At 37.7% G+C, this 20,813-nt stretch overlaps 1 protein-coding gene and 1 long non-coding RNA gene across 3 annotated transcripts in view; one reads left to right on the top strand and one right to left on the bottom strand.

Moving 5' to 3' along the window:
- The window catches only part of Pip4p2 (phosphatidylinositol-4,5-bisphosphate 4-phosphatase 2), a 48,564-nt gene extending 33,245 nt beyond the window's left edge, over nt 1-15,319 (bottom strand). The window contains exon 1 of one of the 2 annotated variants that reach the window (XM_078016932.1): nt 15,095-15,319. In XM_078016932.1, the coding sequence (XP_077873058.1) occupies nt 15,095-15,200 (106 nt within the window). In that variant the 5' untranslated portion in view covers nt 15,201-15,319. The remainder of the gene's footprint in view (nt 1-15,094) is intronic. The other variant, XM_005328642.4, reaches the window with a different exon arrangement.
- On the top strand, nt 14,864-19,745 carry LOC144365461 (uncharacterized). The gene is made up of 2 exons (XR_013423927.1): nt 14,864-14,973; nt 18,976-19,745. It is a non-coding gene; the product is annotated as an uncharacterized LOC144365461 (long non-coding RNA).
- Nucleotides 19,746-20,813: the final 1,068 nt, after the last annotated feature.

Genomic DNA, 20,813 nt, shown 5'->3' with positions numbered 1-20,813 from the left:
GTGAGAAGCAGAGGCCTTCCAGGCACTCCATGAAGGATGCCTAGGAGTGATTTAATGACTAATGAGTGATTTTAATTAGTAATTGCCAATGGTTCAGTGCATCACAAGTACCCAGACCTCTACTCTGTGCCAGCCACTGTGCTAGATGCACATCAGAGATACCATGGAGGATGAGGCTTGCTTTAGGGGATCAGTCACCAGGGCTCAGAGAGCTCACATTCTATAAATGTAATAAAGAGGGTAAAACTACAATGACTTTTTTGTGTGTTAAGTGTCCTCAAATGGACATGACAAAGGGGACTTAGGGAATATAGATGACAACATTCAAATCTAACGAAAGCAAAGCATGTGTCTCCATGAAGAATGGAGAGAAGAAGAAAGTTGTTGGCATCATCTTCTTGGCACAATTTAGCATTTTATTTGAGTACTACAACTATTCCATATATATTTTACCATGAAAGTGTTCCTCCAAGCAGCAGTTCTAGAAAAATAGCTCTACTTTAGTTGGGGTTGTAATATCAGCTTGGGATCAAAAACAGTGTGTATCCTAGCACTTCCAGTCCTGCCTGAAGAAGCTCACATGAACCCAGGACAGACCCTAAGGACTCCACAAACCAGGTGTGCTTAGCAGGCAGTGATGAATACTGAGTACCACTGTGAGCTATTCTTCAAGTATGTTTCTCAACCTCAGTGATCCCAGGCCTTTGGATTTTGTCAAAAACTGCCATGTGTCTGCAGACCCCGGCAAAAAAATACACAATGACCTACCAATGGTCAGTTCCTGGATGATAGGAGTTTCTTCTCTGACTTTTCCATTTCTTACCAGTCAATCTCTACCTTAAGATTGTATTTCACCATAGCATTGATTTATATTCATTCTCTCACTTCACCTATTACTGGGTTTGTTTTTATTTTAAAAAATGCAAAATTTTCTGACATTGTCTTATGTAAAATTATATTGCTATTTTGCATGGACACATTCTAGGTTTATGGTTTTTCACACTGTTTTCAGAATGTTTTGAGAAAAATAGAGAGATGCTCGTTTTAGTGTAGAGGGGGAAAAAAGTGCTAGCCTAGAAATTAAGAAGTTGCTCCTATAGCCTAAAGAGGTAAAAAACTCCTATTCTTTCACTCTTCCTACGCAGCTAATTACACCGATATCACAGATTGTGTGCGTATTCTAATAAACAAGACAGTGCTTTGATAAAATTAGATATTCACATTAAATAATTACAGGTATTCATAAATGGCAGTTACAAGATGTACATATATAATTGATCACAAATTGTGTGTGTATGTGTGTGTGTGTGTGTGTGTGTGTGAGGTGTGTGTGTTACTGCGAATCAAACCCAGGACCTTGTGAATGATAGCAAGCACTCTACTACTGAGCTACAATTTCAACACCCAAATTTGTGTTAAGAATTTTACATTGTATTGATCTTTTACCTCTTTCGTTAAGTTGATTCCCAAGTATCTTTTTTTTTTTTTTTTTTTTTTTAGGTTATTGTGAATGAGGTAGTTTTCCTCATTTCCTTCCCAGAGGATTTGTCACTGATATATAGAAATGCCTTTGATTTATGGGTGTTGATTTTATATCCTGCTACTTTGCTGAATTCTTTTACTAGTTCTAGAAGTTTTCTGGTGAAGTGTTTGGGTCTTCTAGGTATAGAATCATATTGTCAGCAAATAGTGCTAATTTAAGTTCTTCTTTTCCTATACATATCCCTTTAATTTCTTTCGTCTACCTGCTCTGGCCAGTGTTTCAAGAACTATGCTGACTGGAGGTCTTAAAAACAGCATACTACAGGGACACAGCCACATCAATGTTATAGCAGCACAATTCACAATAGCTAATCCTTCAGGGGATGAATAGATTAAAAAAATATATGGCATATATACACAATGGAATTTTACTCAGCGATAAAAGAGAATAAAATCATGGCATCTGCAGGTAAAGGGATGGCACTGGAGAAGGTAATGCTACGTGAAGTTAGCCAATCCCCCCAAAACAAATGTCGAATGTTTTCTCTGACTCATAGTGGAGCAGGGAAGGGGAGCATAGGAGGAATAGAGGTGGGAGGGAAAGGGAGGGAACATGGGATTAACAAGGATGATGGGATGTGATGGACATCATTATCCAAAGTATATGTATGAAGGTACAAATTGAGAGTCAACATACTTTATATACAAACAGAGATATAAAAAATTGTGCTGCATATATGTAATAAGAATTGTAATGAAAAAAAACCCAAAGTACTTGTATAAAGACATGAATTGCTGTAACATACTTTATATACAAAGATGTGAAAAACTGTGCTCTATATGTGCAATAAGAATTGTAATGCATACTGCTGTTGTGTATTTAAAAAAATAAAATCAATAAAAAAAAGAATTTTACATAAGAGAATATGAGAAAGAGACCTCAGTTATGTAGAGAGAAGAGAACAACTCAATGGATTTGTAATATTTCATTTGCTTCAGTTTATGAAACAATATAATACAGTGCCAAGGTCTGATAGTCCTATATGGTAAAATATATGAATTAGTATATTATGATCTGCATTTTTCTAACTTGAAATATTTGACCCATTTTTCCAAATGACTTAAGGATTAATAGATTTTAGATAAAAAATTCAAAAGCTTACTAATTTTGGAATTTTAATTATATTCACCATAAATCTGAGTAAAATCAGATACATGGAATCTAATGAGGCTGTTAGAATCAATAATTAATTTTAGGCATATAATAAGTCCTAAAAGATATTTAACAAACAAACCTTACTTACATATTTTCAGTCAATAAGTATTTTAAATTTCATTTCAAAATACAGAGATTGCAAATAGAGAAATTAAATTATTACAATGGCAGTTCTCCATTGTAGCCAGCAAGGGATTACAACCACAGAATTCACATATTTCTAAAGGGATCTGCCCCCATGCTCTGCTGGATTGCAACTGTCCTTTGCTCTCCTATTTCTCCAGCTCCCTGTAAAACAATTCCTCCCTGAGTGACTTCACCATCACCATCATGCCATCCTTTTTCTCAATCTATAACTCATTCATACAATGGATATGTGTTGGTCACCTAGATGTAGATCAGATGCAAGAGAGATGAAAGAGACAGGAATCCTATCTCCCTCCTTGTCTCTCCAGGATCGTGTGTGCAAACAAGTATTAAGCTACGTGGGAGAAATGTTGCAAGACATTGCTTTGGGAACACGTGTCTTTCAGCAACAAAGATTAGAAAATATTACACAAAAGACAAGGGCCTTGAAGAATGGGTAAGATCGAATATTGCAGTTTCCAGAATCCATTCCTGTTTGTTTATCTGTAGGGAGTAAAAAGTAAATCTCCATCTGGAAAAGACTAAAGATGGCTAATAAATGAGACTGGATATGTACGATCTTAGGGAAAAGTGTGTAGACACAGTGATAAGTTTTCTTTTTGGAAACATGATTCTTCCTCTTAAGATATCGACAGGCTGAAGAAAGGGGAGAAATCAATCACAATGAAATGCAATAGGCCTGATTTCAAGGACCTGCACAAAGATGTAGAAACATGGTCTAAAAGTGGCTTTCATTAATGTAATGTATTGCAGGTACTAATCAAGAATAAACCTACAAGGATCAGTAGCATAATTGCACTAAAGGAGAATTTATTTTTCTGATATACTGAATTTTACAAGTGATATATTTTCATGGCTTAAATCAAAATGTTTAAAAGGTATATGCTCAGAATTGTTACTCCAATGCTTGTGCCTATCTACTGTGCCCTATATCAGAGATTTCCTCTTATATTATTGTCTTAACTATCCTTCCAGTGTTTCTTTGGAAAAGTACAGGTAATAGACACATACACATATTCTAATTTCCACCTTCTATTTTACACAAAAGAGAGTGTGTCTCATACACTCTTCTTTATTTTGCCTTTTTACTTTGCTAGCAATCTTTCCATAATGGTTATGGATTTGCTTCGTTTCTTTTCTGGCAGCATAGTGTTCCACTTCGCATATCCCCTGATTTTTTGTAACCTGGCTTTTTGTCATTCTTGGTCACTCCTCCCACAGAGAAGTGAATTTGGAATATTCTTCACTTTGAGTCCAGGTGGTTTACAACTGTTTCTACCAATATGTGTGACAGAAGTGACAACGTATTTGACTCTGGTGACTAGTTCATAAAAAACCATATGGCTTCCACTTGGATCATCTTTTATTCAGACACATCTGATAGTATTAATAGTGACTCATGTCAACATGGGGGGCTGGCAGCAAATCCAAATACTATGCTTGTTGAGCTTGAAAAAGGATTCTATATGAAGCAGAACAAGACTTCTGAATATCATAAATTTGGAAAATGCTTTTGTTGCAAAATTTTAGAATAATTTTGTATTAGTTTGTAGAATCTAGACAACTTAGTAAAAACCATTGTTTACTAGGGAAATGTCCTATGATGTAAGAAGTATCTGAAAGTCCTCTCATTCTAAATCTACTTGCTATCATTTCTATGTATTGTTTTTCCTCTGGATGGTTAATCATAGCACTTTACTAATTTCTGAAACTATAAAATATCATCATGTGAAATATGTCTTCCCCTAAATTTTTCCTCTGTAGAAATCACATGTTCAGATGTTGAACAATTAAGGACTTTCTTGTAAACTATTTTGAAATCCATATTGTCAATCTACCCAGTTTAAATATCTCTATAAAATATAGGAGGAAGAAAACTTTTTGGAAGAAGTGTGCTGGGAATTGAACTCAGGGCCTTGCACTTTCTGGGCATGTACTCTCCCTCTGAGCTACTCTCTATACCTCTAGAGAAAAGCTTTTTTAGGGAAGCCACTAGGGAGGGAAGCCAGAGTCTCACATGTGCTCAGCAAGTGCTCTTCCAATGACCTACCCCCTCAGTGCTAAGAAGAAAATTTTTTTTAATTTTAGTTATAGATGAACACAATATCTTTATTTTGTTCATTTATTTTTATGTGGTGCTGTGGATTGAACCCAGTGCCTCACATGTCCTAGGCAAATACTCTGCCACTGAGCCACAGTCCCAGCCCCTAAATTTATTTTTATTGGTTCTTTTTAATTACATATGACAATAAAATACACTATGACACAATTTTAAATGCATGGAATATACTTTGTTCTAATTCGGTCCTCAGTATTTCCACTTCCAATCCCCTCCTCCTACCTCCTGTTCCCTTCCCTTTACTTTACTGATCTTTACTGCTATTTACTTGTGTTTTGTTTGTTTTTTTTTAACTAGTATCTTGTGGATATACATGATGGTGAGATTCACCTTGGTATATTTATATACGTACATAGGAAAGTTAAGTCGGAGTCATTCCACTGACTTTCTTTATCTCATATTCCCACCCTTCCTTTCATTCCCTTTGTCTACACCTCTGATCTTCTATTTTTTCAATCCCCCTGCCTTATTTTGGATTAGCTTCTGCATATCAAAGAAAACATTCAACCTTTGGTTTTTTGGGGACTGGCTTATTTCACTTAGCATGATAGTCTCCAGCTCCAACCATTTATCAGCAAATACCATAAAGTCTTTCTTTTTTTACAGCTTAGTAATACTCTACTATGTGTATATACTGCATTTTCTTTATCCATTCATCTGTTGAGGGACACCTAGGTTCCATGGCTTAGCTGTTGTAAATTGTGCTGCTATAAACATTGATATGGCTGCAATATTGTAGTAGGCTAATTTTAAATCCTTTGGACATATAGTGAGGAGTAGGATAGCTGGGTCATATGGTGGTTTCATTACTAGTTTTATTTTTTATTTTTTTTAAGAATCTCCATACTGCTTTAAGAAGAAAAATTTTGACATTGCCTTTAGAAATTATGTTTTGAACGAAATGCCCTAACCAGTCATGTAGCAAATGTAAATACATTCTACAAGGGAATAAAACACTGCATACTTAGTAGGCTCTTAATTCCTAAAAAAAAATTATGTAACACTCTCTAATGTTCAATACACTATCTTTATAATTTCCAAAAATATACTGGAAGAAATAGGAATTTCAGTGAAAAGGGGGCATTGGAAGTAAAGTAAGACAGGATGATAGTATCTATATTTTAAAGTTATATAGATTGAGCCCTGATCCAAAAATCTAAAATCTGAAATGTGCTGAAATCCAAAACATTTTGAGTGCTGATATGACTTTTGTAGCATTTTGGATTTTGGATCTTTAGACTAGGGATGTTCAACCAGTAAAAAGTCTATGCAAATATTCCAAAATCTGAAACAACTCTGGTTCTGAGCATTTCATATAAGAAATACTCAAACAATAGATTAGTCTCGTAGGTGTACCCAGATTCTTTACAAAAAAACAATGGTGTCATAAAATATACAAACCAAAAGAAACATAATATAACACTGTGGGAAACTATTCCTCTAGAATATAAAATAACATTCCAAAGTCAAAGAGGTAGTAATTAGAAGAGATTTAAAAAAAAAAAAAAAAAAAAAGTCTTAGGTCTTCTAGGCCAAACAATACTTGATAGTAGATTTTTCTCTGACTATGAAGAGATTTAGTTACACAGTGTGTGAGAAACTCACCTGAAGTCCAGGAAAAGAAGCCATGCTTTTCACTTCTTTTTCACATTTTTTTGTTTGTTTATTCTTACAGAAAAAAAAAAGAAAGAAAAGAAAAGAAAAACACTTTACAACAGCAACTGGAGGAAAGAAAAATGCAAAATCAACACAAACTCCTTTGCATCCCCACAAAAAACCAAACACCAAACCAACAAAAAACCTCTCAAAAGAACAGAGGGTAGGGCTGAGTGTGTGTAGTTCAGTGGTAGAGCACTCAGCATGAATGAGGCCCTAGGTTCCAGCACCACAAAGAAAGAAAGGGAGGTGGGAAGGAAAGAGAAAGAGATGGAGGGTGCAGCTCATCTGCAGAGAGCTTTCTTTGCTTTCCTTGCACGCGCGAGACCATGAGTTTGGTACCCAGCAGGGCCAAAAGACCCCCCAAAACAAAATAAAACATCAAGAGGAATGTATTTGCTTTCAAGAGCTGTTAAAGAAATGTCATTCCTTATTTATTCTAAACCTCTCAGTCATTATAAAATAACTGGCTTATTTGGCACAAAACCCAAAACAGCTGAGCACAAAGCCTCATCCAGAATTGTCTCCTTTTCCCCCCCGAAATGGAAAGATTAGGGTTACTATTTGGATCAATTCCCAGACAGTTACTTATCACTCTCAGGGATAGTTAGGAACATCCATCCTGCTACCTCTTTTCTCCAACATCTGTATCCATCTGGTAAATCTTGCAAAATTTTAACAGAATGCTCTACCCTAAAATTTTGACATTCCTGGAAAGAGTTTGCATAGTCTTTGGAAATAAACATGAAATTGACAGCATTGTCACATACCAAAGGGAAATGTTACCATACATTGAAAATATATTTGACCCTCCTTCGCCAATGTTTCCTCAGCCTTCAGTCTTGTACATCTAACTGCCCATTTGACATCTCCTCTGGAATGATGCCTGAAGATGTTTCAAACTCAATACGTGTAAAATAGCTTTGATTTCTACTGTCCATCTCCCCCTCCCCCACACAGGTACCTCCTGTTTGTCTATCTCAGACAAAAGCACAACCTTGTACTTAGATATTAGGTCATTGTTGGAAACTTGTAACTCGTTTCTTTCCATTGTGTCAAGCCATCAGCAAGTCCTGATGTTCTGTTTGAAAACATCCTGAACCCATATCTCAGTGCTTCCATCACCTCTTTCCTGGTTCAGACCACTACCACCTCCTGCCCATTCAACTCTGAAGGCCTCCTGATTAGCCTCATGTCTTATGAGTTAGTATCTTCTCATCTTCACCCCAGTAATTCATTCCCCATATACCTACCAGGATGATCTTCTTAAAAACAACATTCTTTGCTCCAAACCCTCCATGATTCCCTATTATCTTTGTCCCCCTTTCTGATGGTGGCCTACAAAGTTCATCTTGTCTCCCCTAGTCTGCATCTCTGATCTCTTCCACCACAGTTCCCCTTAGTCCCATTAACCCATTGTCTTCCTTGTTTTTAAAACAATGTTTGCAGTCCCCATTGCCTTGAACACTCTTCCCCTAGATCTTTCAGTGGCTGATTCCGGCTCATTTTTCAGGCCTTTGAGCAAATGCTATCTCTGAGATGTCTTTCCTGAACAACTATCTGAAACACTCCTATTTTACACAGTTAGTTTGTATCCTTGACCCTGTTTTATTCTCTTCATTCTGAAATTATAAGGCTTACTGTATGTATCTCTCACTGAAATGGAAGCTCTCAAGCATCTGGCATAGTATAATAGGCACTCAAATATTTGAAAGGAAAGCAGAATGAATAAAACAATTCTTGATTAATGTTTTAATGATGCTGGATAAAGCCAGAAGGAAACATGGCCATTATAAAGCAGAATGAAAGAATCCTGGAGCCTGAAGCCCACAGAACAATGGAAAAGAAATCTAATAGAAAATGGGCCTGGCTGGGCACAGTGGCACATGCCTGTAACCCCAGCAGCTTGGGAGGCTGAGACAGGAGAATTCAGGGTTCAAAGTCAGCCTTAGCAACTTAGCAAGGCGCTAAGCAACTCAGTGAGATCCTGTCTCTAAATAAAATACAAAAAAGGGCTGGGGATGTGGCTCAGTGGTTGAGTGCCTCTGAGTTCAATCCCCGGTACCCAAAAAAAGAAAGAAAGAAAATGGGCCTGTCACCATATTAGAAAGATGGAAGCAGATATACTTCATCAATGTTTGGGCTCTGTTTTCCCTTCATGAAGGTGTAGCCTCATGAAAGAAATTTTGTTTTAATAGCCAGTTTGAAAAAAAAAATTCCTTTAAATTGAGCACTAGCATTAGCTTAGCACAAAATTAAGCTTCTCATATGCAGCAAGACCCTGATTGCTCAGAATTATAGCTAGTACACAACACCCCATTGGGGCCTTAAAGGAGCTTCAGGAAGCAGCTCTCAGATATTTTTGCATCTCTCTTGCTCATTGTGACAACATGCCTTCAAGAGGGTCTCAGAATCTTTGGCAAACAGTGTGAAAATTTAATCTATCCTCACAGTGTGCTCTCTGCATGGTATGGATCCTTGGGTCTATATCATCTCTTCTTAACAATTCACAGCCAATCTTAAATTCTTCCAATTTATCATAAGACTCCAATATATATTCAAGGACTCTAAATCAGTAAAAGTCTAGAGTAACGTAGAATGTAATTCTAAGTAAACTAAGACTTTACAACCACTTAGGTTTCTCTAGGTAGGAATGTAAGAGGGTCACCAAACATATATCTCATTTATTATAGCATTTCTAAGAAAGCACAAAATACAGATTAAATAACTTATCTTTCAAACCAGTAAAATTTATTTTATTTTCAAAATCACTGAAGACATTTCCTTAAGTGATTTCAAATTTATACTTTCAAAAAAGTGAAATAAAGGTGAAAAAGATATGGCAGTGCCTTCTAAAACACAATTATGCTTCATAGAAATCCTAAATACAATGGAATAGTAAACTCTTCTTAGTTGATGTTAAACCGCCTTAAGGTAATTTGCACATAAAGCAAAGGTATATTACAATATTAACATTATGTGCAAATGAATAATTATTCATTTTTTAACAAGGGCTTCAATATAAATATTTATAAACAACTCTTACTAAGGTAACTAATGACCTCCAATGACAAAGTTTGAAAGGCATGTTTTATCTTTATTTTCTTTGTTGTTTTTTGCAGCTTTTGAAATGTTTGATTTCTTTTTTTTTTTTTTTTGAAATATTTTCCTTCCCTTGATTCTGTGATGTTATTGTCTCCTAATTTTCATCCCATCTGGCAGGCACCTAGGTTCCTGTTCCTCTATCTAGTCATTAAACATGGTGGTTCTTCAAAGCTTTGCTGATGCTCTCTACTACTCTTACTTTATCCCTTCCTCTGTAGATGATCTTGCTTGAACCTCCCAAACTTTTTCACACTATGGTACACAGAGAAAATGACAACATTTGTATGGCTACTAAGATCTGGAGGCCACTGGCCTGAAGGTTTTAATCAACATCTTAGCACATGTATGCTGCACTGCAGGACATTCCATGCACACTGGTGAAACCCTGGGAGGCTCTAAACCAATATCCATATATTTGGCAAATAATATGCACCAATATGCAAATAATGCACATTTGTATTTTCAGTCCAGGCCTTGTTTCTTTGTACTGCACCTGTAGATCCAACAGCCACATCTCTTTTGGAATATTTGAAAACATTGAAAATGTATCCATGTCTAAAACTAAGCTCATAATGTACTCTACAAAACTTGTTCTCATTTTGATGATCTCTGTCTTAGTGCAGGTAATCATGCCACAGTCTCCTGTATCAGAATTCTAGGAAATATCCTTGCCACCTCCTTCTTACTCTCATGTCAAACTCATCATCAAGCCCCTTGCAGTCTACTTTCTTAACATCTTCCCTCGGTTCTCCATTTTTTCCCACCAACTGAGTCTAAACAACCATCATAATTCACTAAATTTGCCTGAATTAATACGTCAGCCAAAGAAGACATCCATCCTCATCTAGTGAAACCTGGAATTCATTATCTAATCTACAAAGCAATTTTTAAAAAGCATAAAAATCTAATCTAATCATCTCTTTGAAAGGAAAATTCCTTAGCACAACCAACAATGGACTGACTTGGATTCTTTATTCTGGTCATCTGTTCCTGCAGAATGAATCACCCAAAATCTTAATGGCTTAAAAAAAATTTACTATTAGCACTCATTGTTCTATGGGTTGTTCAGTCTCAGTTGGATAATTATTACTGAGAGCCTCTTATGCAGTTGCAGTAAGAATCTGGCTAGTGCTGGAGTCATTTGAAGGTTCAACTGAGCTGGCATGCAAGATGGCACCTTCACTGACACATCCTGAAAGTTGGTTTGGCATCTTTCTCTCTGTGTGGACTCTCCACATGGCTGGTTTTAGATTCTTCAAAGCATGAGAGGTTCAGGATATTTCATTTCTCACATGACAAGTTATTTTTTTCCAGAGTGCACTTCTCAAGAGAGACCAAGGCACAAGCTGTAAGACCTCTTTTGCTTGAACCTCCTATGTCATTCCACACACCTTCTACTTTATTCTACAGCTCACAATCAAGTCATGGCTTTAATCCACATTCAAGGGGAGAAACCACAAAAGGGCATGAATATCTGAAAGCATAGTTCTTTGGAGGAGAATGAGAGTCTTTGTAGAATATCAGCTGTGCCTTTCTCTCAAATCCCGTTCCACAGCACATTCCCTATGTGGCTTGCATCTGAACCAATAGGACTTCCTTCAGCCCTGTGCCTGCCACACTTCATCCTGCCAAGGTTTTGCCCATTCTGCTTTCTTTGCCTAGAATGTTCATCCAAAGTCCCTTTTGCCAAGTTAATTCTTGCTCAAGTGTCAGATCTCAATCAAACCTCAGGAAAGCCTTCCCTGACTCCCTAACTAGGTTAGATTATAATATATACCTTCAAGGTATTGACAAATTTCCAGCATAGTCCTCATTTTGCATTGATTTGGGAATTATGGAATTTATGTCTGAATACCCCTCACTTCACTTTCACCACTAACACAGAGATTGGCTAGTGCTCAACTATTTATTTGTGGAATGAATAAAAAAAAAGAGACTAAGCCAACCAAACTATCTTCCTCTGTGTTACAAATTACTTTTTTCCTTATGAATTATAGTGAAGTATATAATCACATTTCCATATTCGGTACTGTGCATAGATTAGATTAGACAACCCCAAATATAAAATATTTTTTACAAAGGAAATCTTATAAATGCAAAGGTCATTTTTTTGTGCCAGATCTTGCCTATAATATTATGTACATGTATAAAGGAATCAACTAATATACCCAAATGTTGCACAAAATTGTGGTATTTTTTTCTAATCTTCTTTCAAATGAGCATAAATCTGTCCTTGATTTTAATTTATAAACCTGAGCAAAAGCAGGTAGATGTACTATTTTAGTCAGCTTCTTCACTGCTGTGACTAGAGGACATGACCAGCACAATTGTAGAGGAGGAAAGATTTATTTTAGGGCTCATGGTTTCAGAGGTCTTAGTCCATGGAAGGCTGGCTCCATTCCTCAGGGATTCAGGTGAGGCTGAACATCATGGCAGAGTGTGTAGTGGAGGGAAGCAGCTTACCATGGTGATGAAGAAGCAGAGAGTCTCCACTTTCAACATACAAAATGTAAACCCTAAAGCCTCATCCCCAAAGAACCACTTCCTCCAGCCACACCCACCTACCTTCAGTTAGTTACCACTCAATTAATCCCATCAGGGATTACTTCACTGTTTAGGTTAGGACTCTCTCAATCCATTCATTTCTCCTCTGAACCTTCTTGCATTGCCTCACACATGAGCTTTTGGGAGACACCATAGCTAAACCATAACATGTATAAAAGAGAACACTATAATCAGGAGAAGGGTGATTTCCTACAGCATGGAGAGATCCAGTGTTGATGGTGGAGACTACTAGAAGCATTCCACTTAGAAACCCACCAAACACCACGCATGTTGATTCTTCTTGGATTAAAACCTGATGCACAAAGCTAACTGTCCTCACTACAATATTAATAATTTGTCTAGAAAAAAGCACTAAGCAATTTTCAAATAAAAATGGAGTACTTCATCTTGAGGATGGGAACTAATATTCATGTATCTTAGAGGGTGACCCAAAGAGCAATGAGTTGGATTGGAGAAAATGTTGACTAGTTGTGGCTCTCAACTTATTTTTTTAATACAAGGTTTAGTAATTTTAAATGTTATTATAAATTAAAATTTGTTATCAAAAGGTACATTCTATTTCTGGTTTTTTGAATTTCAACTCTGAACTCTAATTGTTTTCAACTATTAACTTCTGGTCTGGGGACAGAGTTAGAATTTTTTGTAGAATTGGAATTAATTCAGTCATGCATTTCTTATCTTTTCTCCCCCACTACAATATAAGCTCCATGAGATACATGGTTGGTCAGTCTTATTCACCTAGAGCATTGTGCTGCCCAATAAATTATTGAATGAATGGATGGCAGCGGTCTTCAATAATTAGATTTTGTGTATTACTCAAAACATTTATGAAGAACTTATTTGTTATTCATTGAGAAAAGATATTATGTCAAAAACAGAAACAAAATGGCTTTACTTCTCATTTATGCTTCTGGTTTTATAGCTTTATGTCATATGAAGATAGTGAATCTAATTATCTAACCTCATTCACCAAGTACGAAAAAATTTATTCTATAGAATATACTTTTTTCTAAACCATTGTATTTATCTGGTTGTTAGAACAAAATTACTTTTTCTCAGTAGCTGAAAATGGAACTTTTATTTTCTGTGTACTTTGAGGAGTTTGATCATGTTAAAAAAAATCTATGGAAAATAATATTAAAGTCAACATGCAGGTCCATGAAAGTTACTGTTTTGTTTTAAATAATGTCACCACTAGTTGATTTTAAGTACAAAAACATGGATCTGAGAAAATACATAAAAATAGGTTCCAGATCAATTACTTAAATCCAAACTTATTGTCAAATATTTTGTCTTAAAAGATTTACTTAATTAAGTCAAAACAGTCATAAAGAAATTAACAAATAAGGACAGAGGTGGGGGGGTGGGGTTTAGCTCCGTGATAGAGCACTTGCCTAGCTTACAAGAAGCCCTGGGTTCAATCCTAAGCACCACAAAAAGAAATTAATGAATAACAATTTATTTAACAGGAAAATATTAAAATCAAATTGACCTACTCATGAAATCCCCCTACCTGGTGTCCTCTGCTACAAGTTTAATTAATGCTGATCAACAGACATGACTTGGGAGTTTTTCACAGAGAAGTTTCTGTTCCATTTAGCACCTTACCTCTCAAGCCATCAATCACACTGAATTATTCATAGCTAAACATCTTTTCCTTTGTCTTGCTTCTTGTTAAGTGTGGATTAAGAGCCAGAGAGTTGATTTTCAAGTTTTACTGTGTGAGATGGAAATTTTAAGTTCAACCTGCTCTATATCTCCAATTTCAGACTTGAACATAGAAAAGTTGTGTTACAAGAAACATGACCTGCCTGTATTTTCAAAAGCATTACCTTTGCCTCTTTGGGTTTTTAAACTTTGCTCACATTCAGCAAAAATAGAGGATGCTCTTAAGTTACATTTGCAAGTGCCATTATTTGTTGATCTTCTCAAGCCCTGCCTTCCATTCTCTATAACTCTGGACTCCACCTTATTTCTCCTATAGTAATCAAGCAAAAGGATTAGAACAAAGACAGATCTTTACATAAATTGAATATTTGGAAAACAGATCCTCCTTTCTTCAGACCTCATTTGATAAAATCATTTTTTATTTTATAGTGAGAAGAAAATGGGAATATAGACAATATTAACTTGGGTTACTTTTTAAAAGTTAATTTCAGCCTCACCCAGACATGCATTAAAAATATCCCATCTTTCCTTCTATCAGAAGTAAGCTTCTTTCTTCTTATTCACAATTAAAGCTAACGCGTAATCCCTACAAGCAAGAGTAATACTGAAGGGCAGGAATTTCGGACATATTAGGAATATTTATTAATTATATGGATTTTGGTAGGGCAATTTCCTGAGTGAACAAAGTGCTAGTGGGGTGAATATAAGAGATGCATATTTTTCAACCTGAAGTCCCTTCAAGGACAGATGCCAAGGTGAGCAGTACTCCCCGGTTTCTCAGCAACCTGAAAGGATTTGTGAATGATTGTGAAAGATTTGCACCACCTCGCCGCTGCACTTAGGGGCTGTTCTGAAAACAGCAACGCACAGCTTGGGAAATGCATGTCACATCCTGTACCCCTGGGTAAGAAGTGGTGAAATGCACACACACTCCACCAGCAGCAGCAGCAGCAGCAGCAACAGAAAAACCCTGCGGCGAAGCTATCTGACGGGCAGACACTGCTTGGGAGGCATGGTCAGCATCCTCCTCCCCAGCCCCAGTTACAGGCTCGCCTCCACCGCTAAGCTAGAGTTCCCAGGTCTTTCTATATTCTAGGCTTTTCCTTGCCAAGCAGAAGGGTCTACGCTGGCCTTACCTCTGGGGCTGCTTTCTTGCAAGTACGGCGGGGCGGTGGGAGTGACATTTCCCGAATGGGATGCTGACAGCAGAGGCGAGCGTTCGTCCACCCCATCTGCAGCCATGACTGCAGCAGCTGCGGGGCTGGAGGCAGGCTGAGCCCGGGTTGCGGCTTCGATGGTGGTGGCGGCTAGCTCTGCAGCCGCTGCTGCCGCCTCCGGGAGGGCCCGGGATGTGTCACAAGGCAGGAGGCGGGGGGAGGGGAGGGTGCGGGACGGAGAGGCGGGGGAAGGGAAGCACGCCGGGAGGCTTGCTGGGGGAGGGGAGGGGAGGCTGAAAGAAAGAGTCCGGGAGAGGAGGAGGAGGAGGGGAAGAAGTGGAGGGTCTGAAGCTCAGCCAGCCTGAGAAGAAGGAACAAATTAGAACTGATTGGGAAATGCGGGAAGAGCTGGGGCCAAGAAACCAGGGGGAGGGTACATGGGATTTGGGGATGACAAGTCTTTTTCTCCAGGGAAAAGGTGGATAAAGAGCAGCCTGAAAGGGGCTAAGAGAAAAGGCCTATGACTTGACTACAGGAAAACTAGAGCAAACACAGATATCAAGTTTAGCTTCTCTAGGGAGGAGGAGGAACTGACTCTGCTGTCCAACTTTGCAGCAATTATATAAAGCTTATTGTTAAGGTTATCAATTCCTTCTTAAGGGGTTCTTCCTTTGTTAGGAGATGATTGTTTCACATGGGTTGTCTAAGAGAAAGCCAATTTTGGCGAGTGTTGGCATTTCCTACTTCCTTTGGCGATTGTTTCTAACAAGGAGTGTTGGCATTACCCATTTGGCACTCTATTAACTGTACCTTACTGAAGCTATGCATATGTATTGCTTTTTCACAAATTTCATCTTGCAAAATAGGTTGCCATTTTAGTTTTGGTTTTGTACTATATTGTTCCTAACATGTGTACAATAACCAGATTTGTGCAAGTAAAAGCAGTCTTTTAAAGAGAGTGAGATTTTTTTAAAATGTGTTTTTAGTTGTCAATGAACCTTTTATTTATTTATATGCAGTGCCGAGAGAATCATACCCAGTGCCTCACACATGCTAGGCAAGCGCTCCACTACTGAGCTACAACTTCAGCCACTAAAGATAGTGTTTTGAAATAATTTTTTGCTCATAAAAAAAAGTTTTAAAAAAAGCTAGTCATACTTCTTGCCTTGTTTACTATTTTTTTTTCCTTTCGTTATCCCTCCCCTAACCCTCCAGCCTTTTGGTGGTTTGTCATATTATTCTAAAATGGTTTACATAAATACAAAAACAAAACAAAGCTTTGTGCCAAATAAAAATGTAACAGAAAAATAGTCCTGCAGTGATGCTTTTAAGTCACTCAAGAAATATTTATTACTTGCTTACTGGGTCTACATAGATATCTGGGCCATGATCTCATACCTGAACAGTTAACACACTTGAAAATAAAAAATCAGGCTGGTGGTCCCAGCTATAGATCTCAGTTGGCATGAGGAGAAACAGACTTGAGACATTTGAAACTACTTCTCCTATTACATTAAAAAGGGTCCTCATTTTACTCTCTGAAGACATACTCTTTATTCCAGAAAATGCATTTAGACACCAGCTGGAAATCCTATGGGAAAATTAAAGAATGGTGTTTTCTCTTATGCAGCATATTTTGTGGGTAAATAGCATGAAGATACAAGGATCCCCATGTGATGAAGCTCAAGGGCATGTATAGGTCTCTGAAACCTGGAGAGTGAAGAAGCAGATGTAGCACTCCCTGCAGTCATGCCTATAATTTACAACACAAACATTTCTGCAGTTATAGACTAGAGGCTATTGGGTTAAATTATAAGAAGCATCAACAGAATCCTTGATTCTAGTGTTTGGTTTGGATGAGTGTCCCCAAAGATCTGTATGTAAAAGTTTGGTCCCTAGAGTAGCATTGGGAGTTGGGTCTTTATGAGAAATCCTTAGGTCACTGGGGACATAACCTTGAAAGGGAATGTGGAATTCTAGTCTCTCACTCTCTCTCTATGCTTCTTGGATTCTGATGCGACCATTTGCTGCAACATGTGCTTCTGCCATTGCCACCTGTGGCCTTCATCAAAAGCTAAACTTCTCTTTATAAGTTAGTTGCCTCAGATACTTGGCTATCATGATGTGAAGGTGACTAATACAGTCGAGTAGTCTATCATGTCACTCATTATACTCCACTGTAACAGAATATTTCTTTTTGTATTACCACTCTAATCTTCACCTCCAAAAAACTATGAGGTCAAAAACTACAGTATGTAGCATAATACTAGAGCACATTATTGCCAAATAAACAAACAAATGAGTGACTGAACAAATCCCACACAGCCCTAGAATCTTATTAAAATTCCTTGGCATGAAAACTTTTAAGATCGTTTCAAGGAGAGTTTGTTTTTCTTAAGAGAAGGAGTCTCGTGTTGTTCAGGCTGGTACCCTGAGCTCATGGGCTCAAGGGATCATCCTGCCTCAGCTTCAGGTGCACATCACCATGCCCAGTTCATTTCATGCCTTTTTGATGAAGAAGACAGCATTGCCATTTGACTCACCAACATTTTTATTGTTTTGTTTTGTTGTTCTACAACTAAGTTTTCTTTTTCCCAAGTAATGATCTGTATAATTTTTTCCCCCTTCTTTCTCTAGCTTCTCTATCCATAATAGAACTAATTTCAGGCTAACAGCAGTTATTCTGACACTATAAAATGTAGTGGGTATACTAAGGTCGTATTTTCAGTAATGGCAAGTTCCACAAAAAAAAGTAAAAAAAAATAAATAAATTTATTCTAATTTAAATACTATGATTCTAGTTTAAAACATAATATTGTGGTTTATGGTTACTCAATATGTAATAGATATGAGAAAACAACTAATGGTGGAAAATGTAATACAAGTGATGTTGATTGAGAACTAGGACCTAGACACTAAGGGGTTCCTTTTCTTCCACCATCATCCACATTTGGGTCACATTTGAGGCACTTCAGTTCTTAGATGTCCTTTTGTCTATTTAAGGAAGTCTCCAAGTCATTGCCCTGAATTTCTCATGTAATGCCAGATTCGTGGGACCCCAATAGACCTCTAGGAGTTGAATCCAATGCAATCACACAAGAGTCTTTATTGCAAGCTCCAGCCTGGACTCACAACTGTTCCTGATGCAGCGGTCCCAGGGAGTGAGTCCTGGTCCTTTGTTCAGTGAGATTTTACAGGTTTTGGGGGGATACTCTATGCATCACAACATCACACAGCAAATCATTCCATACCTCAGGAAAATCAACAACAACTCTTAACATTGATTAGCACATTCACTGGCAGGAATAAGTTGGGTAGGGGTGATTGGCTAATACAAGAAGGGGGTTCCTTTGAACTGATTGGTTTAGTCCACGAGGGGTGTACGTGCTAAACTACATGGTTTCCCAACATGTTATTAACCACCATAAGCTACTGGGGTGTCATCTGGCGTCCCAGGTCTTTTCCTTGTCTCATGCTGATTGGTAGTTGCTAGGGGGTTGCTATGGGTCCTCACCTAGCCTAACTGAGTCAGGGACACCTGGCAACACAGATCTCTCCAGTTATTTACAGACAAACAACTCAGCAGGGTGGCTATCTGCCTAGAAAGGCTCTGTGGGTTTTTCCAAGGACAAGGGTCAAGCCCCCTTCCTTAGGACAGGCCTTGAGGTAGAAGCTGCTGTTATTTATTTATTTTCAAAAAATGGAGTCACATCAGTTTCTCACTCAAGAGTCTTCAGGAAGGGGTTACATTCATCCTTGATTTGAATTTTATCCTAAGCCTTTTTTTTTTTAAGAGAGAGCAAGAGAGGAGAGAGAGAGAGAGAGAGAGAGAGAATTTTTAATATTTATTTTTTTTTTAGTTCTCCGTGGACACAACATCTTTGTTGGTATGTGGTGCTGAGGATTGAACCTGGGCCGCACGCATGCCAGAGGAGCACGCTACCGCCTGAGCCACATCCCCAGCCCCCTAAGCCTTTTCTTACATTGAGAACCTGTTACTACATGAAAGACCTCTTGGATCCTCTATGTTTTCTCTAAATTTGATTACAAACCAAAAGCTCCTTTAGTTCACCTCTGTGGCAGGCAAAATAATGCCTCCCCAAAGATGTCTACAATCTAATCCCAGAACTTGTGTGAAATTTTGCTTTACATAGCAAAAAGATTTTGCAGATATGATTATAGTGTTCAAACCTGCAGATGAAGAATTTATCCTGGATGATTTACATAGACCAAACCTAATCAGATAAATTTTTAAAAGCTGAGAACCCATTCCCAGTCGTGATCACAGAGATTCACAGAAGAAGAGATTTGAAGTGTAAGGGGGGTTTAAACTTGCTATTTCAGGCGTGGAAGATGGAGGAAGTAGACCAATGAATACAGGTGACCTCTACAAGCTGGAAATGACCTTAAGCTGATAGCAGCAAGAACATGTGAGTTTCCGCCTACAACAACAAAGAACTCTATTCTGCAAACAATCTGAATGAGCAAGAAAGCAGACCTTCCCCTAGAGTCCTGCTAACACGGTGATCTTACCCAGTGAAAGCCATATTTGACTTCCTACTTGACTGAACTTCTCTCTTCAAATGCATTTTCATCCTATAATAAATTTGCATTGTTTAAACTGCTAAAATTGTAGTGATTTTTAATGGCATCAATAGAAAATACAACCTTTCTCTTACAATACCTTATTAAATACAGCTAGAAGAAACAACTTATCACTTTTTATAAAATTCTCCATGGAAATTAATTTATTAAAATCAACAAGTACATCATTACATTTTCTAACACAGGCAACAGTTAACTGAACCGAGGGTTTTTCTAGCCTCCAGCAGTAATTTTCTTCTGGCTCTTCTTACGTCACTATCTCTCTCCTTGCCTTCCAGCACTGGCTTGATAGCTGTCCATAAAGACAATGCCATATGTTTTAGGTTTTTTAAAGCAATACCAATTTCTGTTACATTTATCTATTAGTTTGTCCTTTTAGTACTAATTTCTGTTGAAGTTATCTGTTGCTTGTTACGTTTAGTACCATATTCTGTTTATACATTGCTTTGTAAGAATCCATTTTCCTAATTCTTAGTGGATTAAAATAACAATGACTTTCTATTCACAATTATGAGGGCTGACCAGGTTGTTTTTTGCCAAGTCTCCCCTGCACAGATTTACTTAGGCAGACTGTTCAGTCTGTAGATCAGCTGGGCTCTGGGCTCAGCTGAGAAGCCTACTTGGCTGAACCTCTCTCTTCAAATGCATTTTCATCCTGGGCTTCTATTGCATGGCAGTCTCAGGATAGGGTTCCTGGAGTGCAAAGACAGATGCTGCAGGCCTCATAAGTCCAAAGTTTGGACTATGCACAAGGTTACATTTAAGTCACAGGGCCAGTCCATATTCAAGCAGCAGAAAGATTCAGTCTCTTGATGGAAGTTGTGATGATGCCACATGTAGAGGGGTATAGTACAGAGAGGTATGATTCATTAGTGAACTATCATAGACCCAAATGACATTTCATGTTAAGAAAGCATAGAGAAAGATAAAGGGGCATTATTCATGAGACACCATGGTTTTGGGAAAAAGTTTTATATAAACTTCTAAAGTCCCCCTGAGAAGTGTACTCTTAGGAATATCTGTGCAATGTAAAGTATATGTTATTATAAAGGTTATATCTGCTTCCCTCAGTGAATATCAAAATGTAGCTTCT

The sequence above is a fragment of the Ictidomys tridecemlineatus genome, chromosome 7 (genome assembly GCF_052094955.1).
Source record: "Ictidomys tridecemlineatus isolate mIctTri1 chromosome 7, mIctTri1.hap1, whole genome shotgun sequence".
In the NCBI taxonomy this organism is placed as follows: Eukaryota; Metazoa; Chordata; class Mammalia; order Rodentia; family Sciuridae; genus Ictidomys; species Ictidomys tridecemlineatus.
Note: the sequence above shows the minus strand (reverse complement) of the source record. Positions and strands in the feature narration are given on the sequence as shown.